Source organism: Bufo bufo, chromosome 5, assembly GCF_905171765.1.
Source record: "Bufo bufo chromosome 5, aBufBuf1.1, whole genome shotgun sequence".
NCBI lineage: Eukaryota > Metazoa > Chordata > Amphibia > Anura > Bufonidae > Bufo > Bufo bufo.
The window spans coordinates 97960321-97983043 of NC_053393.1; the positions used below are offsets into that span (position 1 = coordinate 97960321).

Consider the following 22723-nt stretch of genomic DNA (forward strand, 5'->3'; position numbering starts at 1 on the left):
GCAAACAGAAACCTTAAGAAAGATTTGTCGCACAATGGACTGCGCTATTCGGAGTCCTTCAGGTTCTGCCAAGGTATCCATCATTCTGCCATAAACAATTGCCCTGTGTACGGTACTACGATTTGTGTCCAACGTGACGGAATCTGCAGTTTATATTCTGATTCAGTTGGGAACAGAACCTTAGGCTTTATAGAGAGATGATGCATCTCTGTGCTAGTATTAGGGGCTTAGGATCGGGACAGTTATAAGGGATGACCCTTTATACCGACGCTGGATCCTGATAATTGTCCTGTGTAAGGCCTCCTGCACACGACCGGTTTTTTCCCCCTGTTTACTGGCCGTTTTTTGCGTTCTGTATACGGAACCATTCATTTCAATGGTTCCGCAAAAAAAACGGAATGTACTCCGTATGCATTCCGTTTCCGTATTTCCGTTCAGTTTAAAGATAGAACATGTCCTATTATTGCCCGCAAATCATGTTCCGTGGCTCCATTCAAGTCAATGGGTCCGCAAAAAAACGGAACACATACGGAAATGCATCCGTATGTCTTCCGTTTCCGTTTTTTGCGGAACAATCTATTGAAAATGTTATGCCCAGCCCAATTTTATCTATGTAATTACTGTATACTGTATATGCCATACGGAAAAACGGAACGCCACGAACAAGCAGATGATTGGGCTGATGATCAGACAGAAAGAATGAATTCCTGTGCATTAACCCATGCACTTCCAGTTGTCCCATCCTACGGTCTGTCCTACCCCCCTCCATCTCCTATCAGCCACAGGATCTCATGCAGGCAGCACGGGGCTGGGGGAAGGGCCTCTCACAATCCGGCAAGTGTGTGTGTCTGCGAGGGAGGGGGAGGAGGAAACATGTGTATGCTCACACCAGTGTCACACTTAGGGCTCATACACACGACCGTATGGCTTTTTCCGTATTTTGGGGTCCGCAAAAAATACGGATGACGTCCATGTGCATTCCGTTTTTTTACGGAACAGCTGGCCCCTGATAGAACAGCAGTATCCTTGTCTGTTATGCGGACAATAATAGGAAATGTTCTATCTTTGAACGGAACGGAAATGGAAGGCATACTGAGCACCTTCCGTTTTTTTTTCCGGATCCATTGAAATTAATGGTTCCATATACGTAAAGCAAAAAACGGAACGTAAATGCAAGAGGTGGCTTCCAAAACTGCATGCAGAACCAGACCATGTGGCCGTGCCCTTATGGCAGGGATCAGCAACCTCCGGCACGCCAGCTGTTCTGAAACTACAACTCCCAGCATGCTCCATTCACTTATATGGGAGATACAAGAACAGACAAGGAAAGTTTGTGTGCTGGGAGTTGTAGTTTCACAGCATCTGGAGCGCCGAAGGTTGCTGACCGCTGCCCTTACGGTTTTTTAAATGGCTACAGATTTCTTCCATTTCAATCTGTTCTCTGCATTGACTTCCATGGCAAAAATATCAGGTTTCCGGTTTTCTGTCCAACGCGTAGAATGCTACGGTCATTGCACTTGTCGTTAGTAAAATAAAAATGTATAATCATTAAAGGAAATATTTTTCTCACAAGTGTGAGCGGACTCTAGACTGCAAATAAAGCTACTTTCACACTCGCGTTTTGTGCGGATCCGTTCAGATAATACAACCGTCTGCATCCGTTCAGAACGGATCCGTTTGTATTATCTTTAACATAACTATTGAAAGTCAATGGAGGACGGATCCGTTTTCTATTGTGCCAGTGAAAACGGATCCGTCCCCATTGACTTACATTGTGTGTCAGGATGGATCCGTTTGGCTCAGTTTCATCAGACGGGACACCAAAAGGTCCGTCTCCAAAGCAGAACGGAGACTGAACTGAGGCATTCTGAGCGGATCCTTTTCCATTCAGATTGCAAACTGATCCGTTTTGGACCGCTTGCGAGAGCCCTGAACGGATCTCACAAACGGAAAGCCAAAACGCCAGTGTGAAAGTAGATTAACAAAATAGGTCTGCATTAACCAGGGTGTGCATTCAGATGAATGGGTGAGGGGTGCTACAAACGCAGGCACCAAGGAACCATGACAGGTGGTAGCCCCACACTTTGACCCTGGAGGAATCCCTGAGGAGCAGGCACAAGGTCCTTAGAGGGTAGCCTAGAACTTAGGACTTCCTCTACACAGGCAGTTAACAGTCTAATCACACCCGAGCCTGCACGGGACACACCAGCGGCCATTCATTCCAAGGTTAGTAGAAACTGAAAGTGGAGACACGGAAGCTCAGGAGGGAAGCCGTAGGAGGGACATGGAGTCTGCCTGGTCATGCTATTCGCTCATGGCGCTCACACAGCTGCAGACTGCAGTCACAGACTCCTGACATGGGCTGTGCTGGGCGGCAGCCACTTCTACCAGACACCTCAAGATGACTACAACCCACCAGCTCATATACCCACCTCCCAGACAATGGTAAATGGTAAGCAGCCTTCTCTCTGTGCCAGGCGAGTTTCCATAGTTCCCGGCTTGTGGTGCCCGGGCATAGAGCTCCCCACATGGAAGTAGTTGTGCCCTGGTATTGCCCTCAGGGCTCCTCTGTTAGGTTAGTGTCAGGTGGAAGAGTTGTTGCAGAAATGACTGCTCCTTGCAAATATCCACATGGTACATGCAGCAGAAACAACCCCATTCAGATCTTCTCCAGGTCTGGACCCTGCAGTGGTCGGGGACGGTGGCTTGTGGTGCCCGGGTGTAGGCAGTCTCTGCCGCCGCTCCTTCTCCTCGTGCAGTCCGGACACAGTGACAGTCTCTTCTGCTTCCTCTCTGACTTTTTATTCCTTGCAAACCTGGGAATTTCCCACATTTTCATAACGAAACTTTACCTCCTGCTCTTTATTGGAAGCAATTAGTGTTGCTGGGAAATCAGATTTCAGAATGATTATTACCATATTGTGCAATAAGCGAAGGCACGAACTGGATTATATGTGCAGTGTGAGAGGACTGTGGACATACATGGGTGCAGCAGATATGTGGGTGCAGTGTATTCTGAGATACAGAACTGTAGATATGTGGGTGCAGTGTATACTGTAATACAGGAGAATTGTGGATATGTGGGTGCAGTGTATACTGTAATACAGGGGAATTGTGGATATGTGGGTGCAGTGTATACTGTAATACATGGGTGCAGCAGATATGTGGGTGCAGTGTATACTGTACTACAGAAGGATTGTAGATATGTGGGTGCAGTGTATAGTGTAATACAGAAGGATTGTAGATATGTGGGTGCAGTGTATACTGTAATACAGGAGAATTGTGGATATGTGGGTGCAGTGTATACTGTAATACAGGAGAATTGTGGATATGTGGGTGCAGTGTATACTGTAATACAGGGGAATTGTGGATATGTGGGTGCAGTGTATACTGTAATACAGGGGAATTGTGGATATGTGGGTGCAGTGTATACTGTAATACAGAAGGATTGTAGATATGTGGGTGCAGTGTATACTGTAATACAGGAGAATTGTGGATATGTGGGTGCAGTGTATACTGTAATACAGGGGAATTGTGGATATGTGGGTGCAGTGTATACTGTAATACAGGAGAATTGTGAATATGTGGGTGCAGTGTATACTGTAATACAGGAGAATTGTGGATATGTGGGTGCAGTGTATACTGTAATACAGGGGAATTGTGGATATGTGGGTGCAGTGTATACTGTAATACAGGGGAATTGTGGATATGTGGGTGCAGTGTATACTGTAATACAGAAGGATTGTAGATATGTGGGTGCAGTGTATACTGTAATACAGGAGAATTGTGGATATGTGGGTGCAGTGTATACTGTAATACAGGGGAATTGTGGATATGTGGGTGCAGTGTATACTGTAATACAGGAGAATTGTGAATATGTGGGTGCAGTGTATACTGTAATACAGGAGAATTGTGGATATGTGGGTGCAGTGTATACTGTAATACAGGGGAATTGTGGATATGTGGGTGCAGTGTATACTGTAATACAGGAGAACTGTAGATATGTGGGTGCAGTGTATACTGTAATACAGAAGGATTGTAGATATGTGGGTGCAGTGTATACTGTAATACAGGAGAATTGTGGATATGTGGGTGCAGTGTATACTGTAATACAGGGGAATTGTAGATATGTGGGCGCAGTGTATACTGTAATACAGAAGGATTGTAGATATGTGGGTGCAGTGTATAGTGTAATACGGGAGGATTGTAGTTATGTGGGTGCAGTGTATAGTGTAATACAGAAGGATTGTAGATATGTGGGTGCAGTGTATAGTGTAATACAGGAGAATTGTGGATATGTGGGTGCAGTGTATACTGTAATACAGAAGGATTGTAGATATGTGGGTGCAGTGTATACTGTAATACAGAAGGATTGTAGATATGTGGGTGCAGTGTATAGTGTAATACAGGAGAATTGTGGATATGTGGGTGCAGTGTATACTGTAATACAGAAGGATTGTAGATATGTGGGTGCAGTGTATAGTGTAATACAGGAGAATTGTGGATATGTGGGTGCAGTGTATACTGTAATACAGAAGGATTGTAGATATGTGGGTGCAGTGTATAGTGTAATACAGGGGAATTGTGGATATGTGGGTGCAGTGTATACTGTAATACAGAAGGATTGTAGATATGTGGGTGCAGTGTATAGTGTAATACAGGGGAATTGTAGATATGTGGGTGCAGTGTATAGTGTAATACAGGGGAATTGTAGATATGTGGGTGCAGTGTATACTGTAATACAGAAGGATTGTAGATATGTGTGTGCAGTGTATAGTGTAATACAGGAGAACTGTAGATATGTGGGTGCAGTGTATACTGTAATAGAGGAGAATTGTAGATATGTGGGTGCAGTTTATACTGTAATACGGGAGGATTGTAGATATGTGGGTGCAGTGTATACTGTAATACGGGAGGATTGTAGATATGTGGGTGCAGTGTATACTGTAATACGGGAGGATTGTAGATATGTGGGTGCAGTGTATACTGTAATACAGAAGGATTGTAGATATGTGGGTGCAGTGTATACTGTAATACAGAAGGATTGTAGATATGTGGGTGCAGTGTATACTGTAATAGAGGAGAATTGTAGATATGTGGGTGCAGTGTATACTGTAATACGGGAGGATTGTAGATATGTGGGTGCAGTGTATACTGTAATACGGGAGGATTGTAGATATGTGGGTGCAGTGTATACTGTAATACGGGAGGATTGTAGATATGTGGGTGCAGTGTATACTGTAATACAGGAGAACTGTAGATATGTGGGTGCAGTGTATACTGTAATACAGGAGAATTGTGGATATGTGGGTGCAGTGTATACTGTAATACAGGAGAATTGTGGATATGTGGGTGCAGTGTATACTGTAATACAGGAGAATTGTGGATATGTGGGTGCAGTGTATACTGTAATACAGGAGAATTGTGGATATGTGGGTGCAGTGTATACTGTAATACAGGAAAATTGTGGATATGTGGGTGCAGTGTATACTGTAATACAGGAGAATTGTGGATATGTGGGTGCAGTGTATACTGTAATACAGGAGAATTGTGGATATGTGGGTGCAGTGTATACTGTAATACAGGAGAACTGTAGATATGTGGGTGCAGTGTATACTGTAATACAGGAGGATTGTGGATATGTGGGTGCAGTGGATATTGTAATACAGGAGAACTGTGGATATGTGGGTGCAGTGTATAGTGTAATACAGGAGAATTGTAGATATGTGGGTGCAGTGTATAGTGTAATACAGGGGAATTGTAAGCAGACCTCCCAAATGTCCCTCTTTTGGAGGTACAGTCCCTGCTTTTGATTCATGTCTCTGACCCTCTTTGCTCCTTAAATGTCCTTTTTTTTTATCTGCGGTATACTGTAGATTACATTTATAATATTGATCCAGAAAACGTTTGGTTGCTATCTGTGTATTATAGCCCACCTTGTATATTATTATTTGATGAAATTTGGATATTAGAAATATTTATATTCAGATATGTTTTACACTATTGTGCAAATGAATAGTATTGGTGTATAGATATGCAGGAAAAATGGATCTTTCACACAATAAGGGCTAATGCACACAAACGTATTTTCTTTCTGTGTAAGTTACTCCGTGTGCATTCCGTTTCCGTATTTCCGTTCCGCCGAAAAATAAAACATGTCCTATTATTGTCCGCATTACGGACAAGGATTGTACGGTTTTATTAGGGGCCAGCTATTCCGTTCCCCAAAATACAGAATGCACATGGACGTCACCCGTATTTTTGGCGGATCTGTTTTTTGCAGACCGCAAAATACATACGGTTGTGTGCATGAGCCCTAACCCATAAGTTCATCCTAACATTGTTCTATGTGGTTGAGGTCAGGGCTCTATGCAGACCAGTTATATTCAACCATGTCTTTATTGCCCTTGCTACATGCTCTGGGGCACAGTCATGCAGGAACAGAAAGGGGCCCTCCTATAACTGTCCCCACAAACTTGGAAGTATACAATTGTTTAAAATGTCTTGGCATGCTGAAGCATTAAGATTTTTCTTCAATGGAACTAAGGTCCATAGGCCTACCCCTGAAACACAACCTTATAGCATTATCCCTCCTCCTCCAAACTTTAAAATTGGAGCAATGCAGTCATGTAACAGTGGTGGCATGCATTACACCACTCCAACACTTGGCATTGTTCTTGCAGATGCTTGTAACTGCTTAGACATGGAAACTCATGCCATGAAGCTCCTGGAACTGTTTTTATGCAGATATTAATGCCAGGGGAGGTTTTCAAATCTGTAATTCTTGAGCCAGCAGAGTTTTGGCGATTATTATGTACTATGTGCCTCTGCACTCAGCAACTTTGCTTTGTAACTTTACCTGTTCTGCCATTTCGTGGCTGAGTTTCTGTGGTTCCTACTTCTACTTTGTAATTAACATTGCTCAAAGTTGATAGTGGAATATTTTGGAACGAAGACATTTCAGCTGACCAGTTGCAACAGTGGCATGCTATTACAGTACCACGCTCAAGTTTATGGAGCTGTTTAGAACAACCATTCATGAATAAACGTGATTACTGCAGCGATACACAAGGTATAGCAGCAACGTGTTAACGTGAAATTGAGCATCACGCCTCAATCATCCGTTTACATTTATTTCACACGGTTGATTTTTGGGGATTTGTTCAGTTTAATTTAACCAGCATATAGGTGATCAGTTTACCAATACACAGGCTAGGGCAGAAATCTACCTGTGTGTGTTAATGTGAAATTGAGCCTCAATCATCTGTTTTAATGAATTCCATTTCCCCTCAGTTGGAATGAATTTTTTTTTTTAACCTGCATATATGTGATTACTGAAGAAATCTACCTGTGAGCGTTAACATGAAATTGAGCATCAAGCCTCAATTGTTCATTTCCATGAAATCCATTTTCACACGGTTGTAATATTTTTTTTTGATTGTTCAATTTAATTAACCAGCATATATACATGATTACTGCAGCAATGAACAGAGTAGTGCAGCAATCTACTTGTGAGTGTTATTGTGAAATTGAGTGACAAGCCTCAATCGTCCATTTGCACACGGTTGTAATTTAATTATTTACTTTTTGGGGGATTGTTCAATCTAATTAACCAGCATATATACATGATTACTGCAACAATACACAGAGTAGGGCAGCAATCTACCTGTGAGTGTTAACGTGAAATTGGGCGTCAAGACTCAATTGTCCGTTTACATTTATTCAGTTTCCACACATTTGAAATGTAATTTATTGTGACTTGTTCAATTTAAAGGGATTCTGTCACCAGGTTTCACCCCTGTCAGCTAAACATATGCTGATGTTCAGGGCCTCATCACGATTCCTAATGTGGGCTTATAAATGTGATCTGTAGCCTTATTTTGCTAAAAAACAGCTTTTACTAACCTGTCACTCAAAGAAATAAGGTGCCCAAGGGGATGTCAAGCGATGCAAGGTGCCCGCCGCACCCACCACCGTTCGTGCCCAGCGCCGCCTTTCCAGACTTCTGTGCCGCCTCCTAATCCTCTGTGCCGCCTCTCGCTCTCCCTCCCTCCCCCCTCCTCCTGCTGTAAGATCTCGTGTGTGCGCACAGGGCTCTGAGAGGCTGGCGCCAGAGTGTAGGTCATACAGGGGGTTGAGCGAAGTGCCGGCGCATGCACACTTCGCTGTAAGAAGCCAAATGGAGAAGTCCGCACGGGCGTATCAGGCAGAGCCCTGTGCGCACGCGCGAGATCTTACAGCAGGGGGAGGGAGAGCGAGAGGCGGCACAGAGGATTAGGAGGCGGCGCAGAAGTCTGGAAAGGCGGCGCTGGGCACGAACGGCGGTGGGTGCGGCGGGCACCTTGCATCGTTTGACATCCCCTTGGGCACCTTATTTCTTTGAGTGACAGGTTAGTAAAAGCAGTTTTTTTTAGCAAAATAAGGCTACAGATCACATTTATAAGCCCACATTAGGAATTGTGATGAGGCCCTGAACATCAGCATATGTTTAGCTGACAGGGGTGAAACCTGGTGACAGAATCCCTTTAAATAAACTAACATATAGATGATCAGTACACCAGTACACAGGCTAGGGTCACAATTTACCTGGGGGTGTTAAGGTGATATTTAGGGTCAGGCCTCAATCATCCGTTTCCATATATTCAGTTTTTACATAGCTGGAAATGAATAATATATTTTATGGGGACTTGTTTAATTTAATTAACCAGCATATTTATGTAATTACTGCAGAAATACACAAGGTATAGCAGCAATATGCCTGTGAGAATTGATGTGAAATTGAGCGTGAGCCCTGCCCCTTAATCATCCGTTAACGTTCATTTATTTTTCCACACTGTTGCAATTTCATATATTTTTTTTTTTGTGGGGTTCAGTTTAATTAAGCAGCATATATAGGTGATTACTGCAGGTATAGCAGCAATCTACCTGTGAGTGTTAACGTGAAATTGAGCATTTAGGCTCAATCGTCCGTTTCCATTTATTCAGTTTCCACACAGTTGAAATTTTTATTTTTTGGGACTTGTTCAATGTAATTAAACCAGCATATAGGTGATCAGTACACCAGTACACAGGCCAGGGTAATAATTTACCTGGGAGCATTAACCAGATATTAAGGATCAGACCTCAATTGTCTGTTTATGTATATTTAGTTTCCACACGGTTGAAATTATATATTATTTTGGGACTTGTTCAATTTAATTAAACCAGCATATATACGTGTGGTTGTATCAGTGTTAACATGAAATTGAGCGCGAGGCCTGGCCCTTAATCATCCGTTCACGTTCATTTATTTCTTCACCGGGTTACAATTTAATATTTTTTGGTAGGGTTCAGTTTAATTAAGCAGCATATATATGTGATTACTACACCAATACACAGGGTAGTGCCCAACATTATCTGAGAGGGCCAAAAATGTCCAGGCAACGAAAAATTTCCAATTGAAAGACCCAGGGCTAGAATATGGATAATAGCAGCAGCAACTATACGGCCAGAAGTACAGTAGTAGTGGTAGACTGCAGTTGTCCCTGCTGGCTTTGGAAAGGCTCAACATTATAGTTGAGGAGAAAGAGGAGGAGATTGTGGACTGGATGGCTCACTCCTCCTCTCAGTTGCAGTAGGATGATATGGAGGTGACTTCAGAGTCCGAGACTGTGCCATGGAGACAGAAGTGGCATCATTTCTCCTGCTACTTGCAGCCCCAAAGAAGGCTTTCAGTGGACTCCTCTCAGTCATTACTGTCCCTTCCTAGTGGGTTGCCTTCCTTTTTCCTAAAAAGTGGTAAGAAAACCCCACCCCTATGGCAGATAGTTAAGAGATTCTCCCTGTTGACAACTTTTGTGAGAGCCCTCACCGTTTGGGCTGCAGACAGCCAGCTGGCTGTCACCTCACCGGCTCCAACTGGGCAAGGTGATCAGCGACAATTAGAGCAACATCCTGGCCCACCCTGAACCTGGGGGAAATAACATATGCTCCCTGCATGGCCTTTTAAAAAATGCACTGGCTTGCTCAAGGTGCTGGCAAAGTATTTTCAGCCATTCTCGTGTGGTGAGGAACGCTTTCCTGGACTTGCAGTGCCAGAATAGTATGCAGATACACCGCTTAATCTGCAATGTTTCAACTAGCTAGTATTCAACATTGTACCTGCTCGAGCTTATGTGCGAGCATCGTAAAGCCGTGAATCCTCTCAGCAGGGAGCATGTGTTGTTTCCAGATTGGGCACTGGCGGCTCATGCCGTTCATGCTGCAGATGTCCCTCATCCCCCTAATATGTATTTTTGAAGAGACGCTGACACTCATACAGTGGAAAGAATTGGCTCCTCCGGCACCCTGGCCAGAATGGCGACCTTTATACTTGCTTGCTTATGCAGTGACAGATGTATCGTTGACTCAAAAAGAGACTGCGCTGCCAAGAGAATATTACTTTTCTTTTCCTCTCTTTTACAAACTTCTCTCCTCGGACTTAAAGGAAAAAACTGGGTTTTCACCAGGTTCATCAGATGTAACAAAATCCTCCTCGGAATCTACAAGTGCCTGCAGGGTGCAAATATAAACTCCATATGGTGAAGTACTGCCACTGTGTTTTCCAACCGCAAGCAGATAATATACTCACAAGATTCCATTCACAGTGTGCGTATTCATCACCACTTGTGTCACTACAGCTCCATAGGCTTCAGAAAACACCTTCTTTGGTATTCCTTGATTTTCTCATAGATCCCTGTTTTCTCATAAATGAAAAGAAGAAGGAAAAAAGGAGGAAGTTTATTCAGACACTAAAGGATCTAGAGAGAAATAAAATCCCCTTGTGTCTGACAGTAGGCGCCGACAGTGGTGGTGACTGAAGTCTAAGTAGTGCCACTTGCTCCTGATGAAGGGGAAACATTGATCCCCGAAACGCGTTGAGCCACTTATCTGCTATTAAAGGTGAATTGAAAGGAAGGAGGGTGGTCCCTGGAGAGAGAAGGTTCAGAAACACCTCTCTCAAGTGTACTGCTCTGTAAAGCAAATATGTAAGAAAAAGGGGCAGTAACGTTTTAAAATCTATCTTTTATTCGGATGATTAAGAACTAAGATGGTGAGCCCCTACTAGACAAACCACATAACAATGACGAACAATAGTAAGGTCACTTTAGGTCAGGTCCATTTAGGCCCAGGGATGGGAGCAAAAATGGAGGTGACCAAGATACATATACACTATTGAAAGGCCCTGGGTGGTGTACCCAAGGTCTACTAGTATGCCAATAGGCAGAAAAAACAGGGTGGGTCTTACCGGTAAGGATGCCCTGGTCGTATGGTCCACTGTTCAAAACAGGTGTCTTTGAACCTGGTTGCGACCGTCAGTCGGTTGGGTCTTGATGGCTGAGGGCAACAGGGAAAAATCTAACCCTGTAACTGCCCTACTTGGCCTGTTGTACCCTAACCACCTAACACGAGGTCCTGGCCCCGCAAGGGGTGGCCCCGTCCGGAACCTGACCCTGAAACATGCACCCTAGATGGCCCTGTGAAAAGAGGGAAAAGGCCAAAGAGGGGCTAAGACTATCAGGATGGTACGGTGTATAAAGGGAAAGAAAAAGTCCTTAAGAACTATTGCAAGGATTTGTTCATAATCCCAAGGACAGATATGGGGATATATTCATGGTCCCTACGCGTTTCATTGATGAATATATAACACCTTATGATAGATACAGTTCATCTACTTCTACACGACCCCCTAATTCATCAGGGGACAGGGGTAATGGAGAGAGAATAACCGTCACCTGTCCCTGGGACCTGATCCGAGACGACTGGTATAGCCCTATACCCGTCTCAGGCTTATATCACCTCGGGTTTGCTCACTTCCACTATGTTGCTATATATGCGGATTTTAGTCATGATTGCACTGCCAGATTTGAGCGGTGTATTTAAGTAAATCCACATATAAGTTGTAAACATTATCGCTCATTTGTAGTGTCATGGCACTCCGTCCAGACCTGATAGTTAACCTGCCATAAATGCCCCCCTTAGGTCCCACACAGGGGTTGATGTATAATTCCATCCCCAACACCAGCGCAGGGTTGGTAGTAGGTGTCACTTTGTTTTACCAGTGACTCCTCCCACCTTCGCTGTTCCCATCGGACGGCGGGCGTGGCGTTCCGTTTCGACCACGCCCCCTGATTCTGTAACGCTGCAGTTGCCGAGCGTCGCGAATGGCCGCCCCCTCCTGCCAGTGCGCATGTGCAATGGGAGGTGGCCGACCGCGTCATGCAATATACAAGCCTAAGCGTGCGCGGCGGCCACGCCCCCTAAACAGACGCACGGCCAGCCCCCTCTGCACATTTAAACCCCTGAGCGCACACCACTGGCGCTAACAGACGCCGGCAGACAGGCAGTGTATCTAGCTGCCCTGCAATCCTCCTTGGTATAGGCCATACGCATTCCACGTGAGACACAGTAAGTAACTTGCTTCTAATATGCCAGCTGCTGAAATTATGGTTATACTTTGTACCTGAGTGGGCTTTTCTCTATGTTTTCCCTTCTATAGGTACTTGTGCTGACTTGGACTGTATACGTCCACTCAAGCTGGTATAATCTCTGTTCCTTCCCCCTCCCCTCTGTCCGCTAACATCCTACGGCCGACACAGGAGTGGGGTACTTTTCCTCTCTCCATTACCCCTGTCCCCTGATGAATTAGGGGGTCGTGTAGAAGTAGATGAACTGTATCTATCATAAGGTGTTATATATTCATCAATGAAACGCGTAGGGACCATGAATATATCCCCATATCTGTCCATGGGATTATGAACAAATCCTTACAATAGTTCTTAAGGACTTTTTCTTTCCCTTTATACACCGTACCATCCTGATAGTCTTAGCCCCTCTTTGGCCTTTTCCCTCTTTTCACAGGGCCATCTAGGGTGCATGTTTCAGGGTCAGGTTCCGGACGGGGCCACCCCTTGCGGGGCCAGGACCTCGTGTTAGGTGGTTAGGGTACAACAGGCCAAGTAGGGCAGTTACAGGGTTAGATTTTTCCCTGTTGCCCTCAGCCATCAAGACCCAACCGACTGACGGTCGCAACCAGGTTCAAAGACACCTGTTTTGAACAGTGGACCATACGACCAGGGCATCCTTACCGGTAAGACCCACCCTGTTTTTTCTGCCTATTGGCATACTAGTAGACCTTGGGTACACCACCCAGGGCCTTTCAATAGTGTATATGTATCTTGGTCACCTCCATTTTTGCTCCCATCCCTGGGCCTAAATGGACCTGACCTAAAGTGACCTTACTATTGTTCGTCATTGTTATGTGGTTTGTCTAGTAGGGGCTCACCATCTTAGTTCTTAATCGTCCGAATAAAAGATAGATTTTAAAACGTTACTGCCCCTTTTTCTTACATATTAAAGGTGAATTGATCAGAAGCACACCGCTTTGCTGCCATCATTCACTAAGACTCTACACACGATCCTGGCCAGGGGGGAATCGTCACAGGTGTTTTATGCTTATCCTGCTGACGACCCCCCAGTGAAGTAAGTGCCTCACTGGATGTTTATTCATCCATTTTATTCCTTTCTTTTAACCTTGGTTTTTAACCTCCACCTTAAACCCTCTGTGCTCACCACAGCAGGGACCTCATTTATTTCTACAATTTTATTTCAATTAAAAAATTGTTGTTTTTTTTAACAATTATTATTATTATTTTACTTTATGTTTTTTTATATATAGAAGCTTTTGACCTATATGCATAATATGCTAGCACTCTAGCACCATGATAAAAAACTTTTAGTGCATTTTTGCTCGGTTTTTGGCGCCTCTCCTATACCTCCTCCCCACCCCTATTTTTGTTTTTTCAAAATGTTTTCTCATAAGCCAGAGAAAAGCGGAGGATAGTGAAGCACTTTAGGTGAGCGATTATAAAAATTCATTTATTATACTCACAAAATTAAAAATATAACAAGCATAAATAAAATCCAGAAAATCAGTTTTGTTTATATTTTGTTCTGGGCTGGATTTCATTTGGACTGGTGGATAGGTTTGGTAGTGGGATCTGCCAGTCCACACCCTTCCAGTCCGGGTATTGTCTTTTACCTGAGGTCATCGCAGGTGAGGCCTGCTGTAATCAAGGAGAGATAAAACCAACCCTCTGTGTGTCAGTCTGGAGAGAGAAAACTTCGAAACAGAGGCCTACAGAGGCTCTGTGTGGTCTCAGCCAGGAGGGCTGAGGGGCCACAAGACTTTGTAAAAGCATGAACTTTGTGGAGCCCCTACAGAAAGAGAGTCGTACAGTCGGGAGGACTTCTGGACCATCTACCCCCCAAGGGTGCTGGTGTGGTCACAGCCTGGAGGCTGCTGGGCCGTATGTGGCTGAGGGGCCACGAGGCTATGTGAAGCCTGATCTCTTCCCGTATGGACTGGTGTCTGATGAGCAGACCTGCTAAGGCTTGGAGCCTGAGACCCTGTTCATTGAGGTGTGTCAGGGAAACTATTGTGTATTAGTTAGAGCCCAGACGGTCAGGTGTTTGTTTCATTTTTGATGCTTATGTTTGTGTGGGTGCTGAAGTGCCAGAATAAAGCACCAGTTTGGACATTAAATCCGGTTGTCTGTGAAAGTCTGTGACTGCAACCCCCTGAGAGAGAGTGATCCCTTACAATATTTATTCTTTGATTACAGCAATACCAAATACATATAGTTTTTTTTTATGCTTTACTACTTTTGTGCAATAAAACCCCGTTTTTTAAAAAGGAAGAAAATCTTTTTGCATTGCCGCTTCCCAAGAACCATAGCTTTTTTTTTATTTTTCTTTCTATGGAGTTGTGTGAGGGCTTAATTTTTGTGGGACACTTTGTATTTTTCATTGGTATCATTTTGGGGTAAATTACGCTTTTTGATCGCTTGGTATTAAGTTTTTTCAGTGGCAACTAAGAATAAATTAGTAATTCTGCCATTTTTTTTTCATGGCGTTCACTGTAGGGGTTAATATACATGATATTTGTGTAGTTCAAATAGTTACGGATGCGGTTATGCCATACATTTGGGGAAGATTTTATTTTTGCTATTTTTTCATTGAAAATTGTATTTTCAATGGAAAAACATGTTTTTTTTTAAATTAGAATTTAGTTTTTTTAATTTTTTTTATTTTAATTTTTGTTTTACCACTTAAAGGGATTCTGTCACCTCGTTTTAGGTTATAGAGCTGCGGACATGCACGACTAGATCCCCGCTAGCATGTCCGCAATATACCTGTCCTATAGGGCTGTGTCCTTTTATTGTGTTTTAAAAATAGATTTTAGAGATATGTAAATGAGCCTTATAAGGTGCCCAAGGGGCCGTACGAACCTTCTTGGTGCCCAGCCACGCCCCCCTGTGAAGGAGGCCAGCACCGCCTGCGTCCTCCAAATCTCCTCCTTTCTTCATAGTTAGATTGCCGTAATCTCGCGATGCGCAAGCTCTCGCATGCGCAGTGCCGGTATAGTGTTCCTTCCCTGTGCTGGCATCAGCCTCAGGGAAGGAACTGCACATGTGCGAGCTCGCGCATCGTGAGATTACGGCAATCTAACTGTGACGAAAGGAGGAGATTCGGAGGACGCAGGCGGTGCTGGCCTCCTTCACAGGGGGGCGTGGCTGGGCAACAGGAAGGTTCGTACGGCCCCTTGGGCACCTTACAAGGGTCATTTACATATCTCTAAAATCTATTTTTAAAACACAATAAAAGGACACAGCCCTATAGGACAGGTATATATTGCGGACATGCTAGCGGCGATCTAGCCATGCATGTCCGCATCTCTATAACCTAAAACGAGGTGACAGAATCCCTTTAATATTCCCACAAGGGGACTATAACTTGCAATATTTTGATTGCTTTCAAAATGCACTATCCCTATAGAGCAGGGGTGCACAACCTTTTTTGGTCTGAGAGCCCTATTGTCACATCGCTCTATTTCAAGGGGCCGCAATGTACACAGGCCGATGTAAAGTGACTGTGGAGGAATGATCGCTATCAGTCATTCCTCCTTCATTTAGTTATATTGACTATCAGTAGCGCATCCCTGATCACACAGAGAGATGTGCGGCACGATTATACCGCCAGTTATCATGAGTGAGTGTCCCTATTAAGACGTGTTTCCAGTAATTGACCTGAATATCTCGCTGCTGGCCCCGTTTTGTAGTCGGGTACTAATTGATGGAAGTCCGGGCCAGCAATACCATATTGTGGCACATTATACTGCCCCACAGTTCATCACACAATACTGCCCCCATGAGCACAAAATACATCCCCAAAAACTCTCGCTGGCTGGCCGTGAGGTGGGCCCAGGCGGCCCCCTGGGAAATTTCCCTGTGAGATCTATGGCTAATTCACCCTGGTTTAAAGGGATTTCCCAGTAAAAATGAATTTTTAACAAGTTCTTGCAGCATGGCCCCTTAAACCGAAGAGTTATACTTACCTGCTCCCGGCGCTAATTACACCTGTCAGTGCATGGCCATGGTCACATTTACCTCTGCAGCCAATCACTGGCTTCAGCGGTGATGTGGCCACAAGCAGAGTGTCACTGCTGCAGCCAGTCATTGACTGGAGCAGTGTATGTGACCATGGACATGCACGGACAGGTGTAAAAGTGCAGGAACCGGAAGATGGAGGCAGCAGGGGCAGGGCGGCATGGAGCAGGGAGGCAGCGGGGGCAGGGCGGCATGGAGCAGGTAAGTATGCATCTTCTGGTTCAGGGGCCACGCTGCAGGAACTTGTTCATAAATCAGTGATTTCCCTCACTGCAGAGGCCGTGCTCCCTGGTTATTACCGCCTCCTGCCAGTTACAGGCGCCCTGCAATAACCAGTAAGCACTTTCTCTTACTAGTGGGGAAAGCGCTTATTGGTTAACACTTTAATAAGCAGGCCTGAAAAGACACTTTTTTGTGTGTTTTTGTGCACCTGGTGGTTCGAACGGTTGTAACTTTTTTATGTGTTGGGACTACCAAAATAATTTTTGCAACAATTTTTCACTTGACAGATAGGGCCTTATAATTTATTTTTTAGTTTTTTGGGGGGAAAACTGCACAAAGCAATTTAAATATATATATTTTTTAAACTATAGCTCCTTATTCTTTAAATATGCAAACTGACACCAAAATAAATTATAATAATTAGTTCCTTATTTTGTGTTAGTCGTTTTGTTATAGGCAAATGGCTATTTGCCGCATTTGTGTGAGGGGAGGCGGGGCTATACTGCTTATAAGCCGCAGCCTCCTCCTCACCTTACCGGCGGCTCGTTTCTGCGTCACTTCCGGGCGCCGGTACGCACGTGAGTATACGGTCTCTGCCTTTTTATCAGTGTCTACATCCCAGCGTTCACTTCTTCCAGCGGTAAGATCGGGGCCTTGCGGCTTCAGTTCTGGGCAGGGGAGGAGGGATCGGCACCATCACAACGCATGTGGTTACCTGCACGTCTCTGCGGGCGGCAGAGCCGGCTTCCATGTGTTCAGAGCCGCGCTCTGCTGCCTTAGGTTGTCCCAGCATGCCATCTTCTGGTCACCAGTGGTATTACAGCTCACATTTGCCTGTCATGTCTTGATACATCCTGGTTATGGTTGTGCAGTATTACAGTGGTTAAATAGGGAAAGAAAAAAAAAAAGGAGAAAGAGGTGTTACAAAAAAAAAAAAAAGAAGGGGGGTTAAGAATGATTAGGAGTGTTTTATATGTATATCCGGTATTGTTTAACGTCATAGGACGGGGCAGTACATAGGCTATATTCAGTCCCATCAGGCTTATGTCTGGCCGCAGAGGGACCTTGGTTGCATTCTTTTTTCTGATTCATGAACTAGTGAGTTCATCTCAAGCAGTGTGTTACTTATCAATTATTGGGTCAATTGTCTACAGGTTTTTCTTTCATATATGCGTCCATAGGTTCGTGGCTCCTTCTCTCCACCCGCTGCACGGCTTCGTACCAGCAGACGCAGCTATACTTAGTAGACACGTTTGGCATCAGGGCCAAAGTAAGCTATTATGCATCATGGGAGTAGATTTTAAGACTAGGGGGTTTTGTACAGTTGCTAATACTCAGTTTTACATGTTTAGGTACGTTCAGTCACTACATCAGCAAGGAAGCAGTTGCTAGGTACAGTAGCATTGTGGGTGCGTACTCACATTCCACTTACCAAGTTGGTTATGGCAAGTCTGTCTGTTGGACAAGTCTATCACGTGTTTATGATATCCTCGGTTAGACTTTAGCCGGTCACGGCCACAGACTCGCAAAAAAATAAAAAATATACAGTACAGACCAAAAGTTTGGACACACCTTCTCATTCAAAGAGTTTTCTTTATTTTCATGACTATGAAAATTGTAGATTCACACTGAAGGCATCAAAACTATGAATTAACACATGTGGAATTATATACATAACAAACAAGTGTGAAACAACTGAAAATATGTCATATTCTAGGTTCTTCAAAGTAGCCACCTTTTGCTTTGATTACTGCTTTGCACACTCTTGGCATTCTCTTGATGAGCTTCAAGAGGTAGTCCCCTGAAATGGTTTTCACTTCACAGGTGTGCCCTGTCAGGTTTAATTAGTGGGATTTCTTGCCTTATAAATGGGGTTGGGACCATCAGTGGCGTTGAGGAGAAGTCAGGTGGATACACAGCTGATAGTCCTACTGAATAGACTGTTAGAATTTGCATTATGGCAAGAAAAAAGCAGCTAAGTAAAGAAAAACGAGTGGCCATCATTACTTTAAGAAATTAAGGTCAGTCAGTCAGCCGAAAAATTGGGAAAACTTTGAAAGTAAGGGCTATTTGACCATGAAGGAGAGTGATGGGGTGCTGCGCCAGATGACCTGGCCTCCACAGTCACCGGACCTGAACCCAATCGAGATGGTTTGGGGTGAGCTGGACCGCAGAGTGAAGGCAAAAGCGCCAACAAGTGCTAAGCATCTCTGGGAACTCCTTCAAGACAGTTGGAAGACCATTTCAGGGGACTACTTCTTGAAGCTCATCAAGAGAATGCCAAGAGTGTGCAAAGCAGTAATCAAAGCAAAAGGTGGCTACTTTGAAGAACCTAGAATATGACATATTTTCAGTTGTTTCACACTTGTTTGTTATGTATATAATTCCACATGTGTTAATTCATAGTTTTGATGCCTTCATAGTCATGAAAATAAAGAAAACTCTTTGAATGAGAAGGTGTGTCCAAACTTTTGGTCTGTACTGTATATATAAAAAAAAAAATATATAATAAAAAAATCGGACTGCACTCCAGACGGTTCTTCAGTAAAACAGTTGTGTTTTATTCACCCATGTGGAGGCAATAAGCGACGTTTCGGCTCATACATGAGCCTTTCTCAAGCATTGATAAAAAGTGCACAGCATACATATGAAGGTGTACCAATCAGCCCAATTAATACATCAACATAATTCTTGTACAGAAATCAGTGTTTAAAACATCCAAATATTCATAAAAAGATCATAGTCATGATAGTTAATAAAGTGACAAGTGTTACAAGTGAATCAAATGCATAATTTAGCAAAATATTATCTAATATCACATCAGATACATGATTATTCACAGCTATTTCATGTAATACATAATTAGTGTTACAACCTTAAAGAGGACCTTTCACCAGAATAAAACATCTAAACTAACTATACAGACGTGTAGAGCGGCGCCCAGGGATCTCCCTGCACTTACTATCATCCCCGGGCGCCGCTCCGTTCTCCGGTTATAGCCTCCGGTATCTTCATAGTTAGGCTCCACCCAGGGGAACCTCCAGGCGTCTCTTTCTCCTATGCTGTAGGATCGGATTTTTTTGATTTCAATCAGATTTTTTTGATTTATTTATATAAAATGCTCTTTGAGGAAAATATATTACCATCCAAAGGTTATTCCATCATGAAATAAAGATTAGTTTTTTAATTATGTAGAATAAGGCTGTACGTAGACTCCCATATTGTTGAATGGATTAGGCAGTGGCTGAGGGACAGACAACAGAGGGTTGTAGTCAATGGAGTATATTCAGACTAGGGTTGGACGATATCAAAAATATTCAGACGATAACGATATAAAAGAATTTATCGCGATAAATACCCGTTTTAAAGAAAAAAACACAAGGAGACGTTATACTGTATGGGGGGCCACAAGGAGACATTATACTGTATGGGGGCAGCCACAAGGAGACGTTATACTGTATGGGGGCAGCCGCAAGGAGACGTTATACTGTATGGTGGCCACAAGGAGACGTTACACTGTATGGGGGCAGCCTCAAGGAGACGTTACACTGTATGGGAGCAGCCTCAAGGAGACGTTATACTGTATGGGGGGCCACAAGGATACGTTACACTGTATGGGGGCCACAAGGAGACGTTACACTGTATGGGGGCAGCCTCAAGGAGACGTTACACTGTATGGGGGCCACAAGGAGACGTTATACTGTATTGGGGCAGCCACAAGGTGACGTTATACTGTATGGGGGCAGCCACAAGGAGACGTTATACTGTATGGGGGCAGCCACAAAGAGACGTTATACTGTATGGGGGCAGCCACAAGGATACGTTACACTGTATGGGGGCCACAAGGAGACGTTACACTGTATGGGGGCTGCCACAAGGAGACGTTATACTGTATGGGGGCAGCCACAAGGAGACGTTATACTGTATGGGGGCAGCCACAAGGAGACGTTATACTGTATGGGGGCAGCCACAAGGAGACGTTATACTGTATGGGGGCAGCCACAAGGAGACGTTATACTGTATGGGGGCAGCCACAAGGAGACGTTATACTGTATGGGGGCAGCCACAAGGAGACGTTATACTGTATGGGGGCAGCCACAAGGAGACGTTGTGGCTGCCCCCATACAGTATAACGTCTCCTTGTGGCCCCCCATACAGTATAACATCTCCTTGTGGCTGCCCCCATACAGTATAACGTCTCCTTGTGGCTGCCCCCATACAGTATAACATCTCCTTGTGGCTGCCCCCATACAGTATAACGTCTCCTTGTGGCTGCCCCCATACAGTATAACGTCTCCTTGTGGCTACCCCCATACAGTGTAACGTCTCCTTGTGGCTGTCCCCATACAGTATAACGTCTCCTTGTGGCCCCCATACAGTGTAACGTCTCCTTGAGGCTGCCCCCATACAGTGTAACGACTCCTTGTGGCCCCCATACAGTGTAACGTCTCCTTGTGGCCCCCCATACAGTGTAACATCTCCTTGTGGCCCCCCATACAGTGTAACGTCTCCTTGAGGCTGCCCCCATACAGTGTAACGTCTCCTTGAGGCTGCCCCGATACAGTGTAACGTCTCCTTGTGGCTGCCCCCATACAGTATAAGGAGACGTTACACTGTATGGGGGCCACAAGGAGACGTTACACTGTATGGGGGCCACAAGGAGACGTTACACTGTATGGGGGCAGCCTCAAGGGGACGTTACACTGTATGGGGGCCACAAGGAGACGTTATACTGTATGGGGGCAGCCACAAGGAGACGTTATACTGTATGGGGGCAGCCTCAAGGGGACGTTACACTGTATGGGGGCCACAAGGAGACGTTATACTGTATGGGGGCAGCCACAAGGAGACGTTATACTGTATGGGGGCAGCCACAAGGAGACGTTATACTGTATGGGGGCAGCCACAAGGAGACGTTATACTGTATGGGGGCAGCCACAAGGAGATGTTATACTGTATGGGGGGCCACAAGGAGACGTTATACTGTAGGGGGGGGCCACAAGGAGACGTTATACTGTATGGGGGCCACAAGGAGCGCAGCCGCAAGGAGACATTACATACAGTATGGGGGCAGCTGCGCCTGCAGCAGCCACAAAAGGAGACATTACTTAGTTAGAGTATGGGGCTGGGGGGCAGCAGCTGCCCCATCCCCATGTCTTATGGCCACTTGTGTGACTGTGACTTGTCACCTGCCTGCCAGGCTGCCACCACCATAATTCTTTCTTGTTGGTCATGCTCATCATGTCATGGGGGAGCCGGGAGGTACTGGAGGGAGTCGAGGGACTCATGATGGCTCACTGCAGAGCATGCAGCCGCTGGCAGGCATGAAGGACTGAGTGGGCTGTGGGCCAAGACATATAACTGGGGTAATAGGCAGAGTGGACTGGAGTGACATTACAAACCTTTTACCACTCGCTGCTGTAGTCTGTATGTACTGCGCTGCTCTAGTCTCAGCCTGGGGGCGTCACCTGATTCCGACGTTAGACGTCGGTCGGTGGGCGGAGACAGTCACAGCACATTCAGAGCAAGCAGGAGGAGCCGCTGGTAGATATAGATAATGATGGGGGAGGGCAGCGGCGCCGCGGACTCAGTTTTTAAAGCTGTGACGTCACGAAATATACCGCGGTATTAGGAAACGGCGATATCGCCATATCGACCTTTTTTTAATAAAGCGGTATATCGAAAAACCGGTATATCGCCCAACCCTAATTCAGACCATGGTCTTGTTACCAGTGGGGTACCTCAGGGATCTGTTCTGGGACCCATATTGTTTAATATCTTTATCAGCAAAATTGCAGAAGGCCTCGATGGTAAGGTGTGTCTTTTTTCTGATGACACAAAGATTTGTAACAGGGTTGATGTTCCTGGAGGGATACACCAAATGGAAAAGGATTTAGGAAAACTAGAGAAATGGTCAAAAATCTGGCAACTAAAATTTAATGTTGATAAGTGCAAGATAATGCACCTGGGGCGTAAAAACCCAAAAGCAGAATATAAAATCAGTGATACAGTCCTAACCTCAGTATCAGAGGAAA

The 22723-nt window shown here is 44.7% G+C and overlaps 1 protein-coding gene across 2 annotated transcripts in view; it reads left to right on the forward strand.

Annotated features, from left to right (window-relative positions):
• The first annotated feature begins 2215 nt into the window (after positions 1 to 2215).
• Positions 2216 to 22723, forward strand: part of LOC121001744 — a 137387-nt gene continuing 116879 nt past the window's right edge. Inside the window, exon 1 of one of the 2 annotated variants that reach the window (XM_040432936.1) lies at positions 2216 to 2452. In XM_040432936.1, the coding sequence (XP_040288870.1) occupies positions 2302 to 2452 (151 nt within the window). In that variant the 5' untranslated portion in view covers positions 2216 to 2301. The remainder of the gene's footprint in view (positions 2453 to 22723) is intronic. The other variant, XM_040432937.1, reaches the window with a different exon arrangement.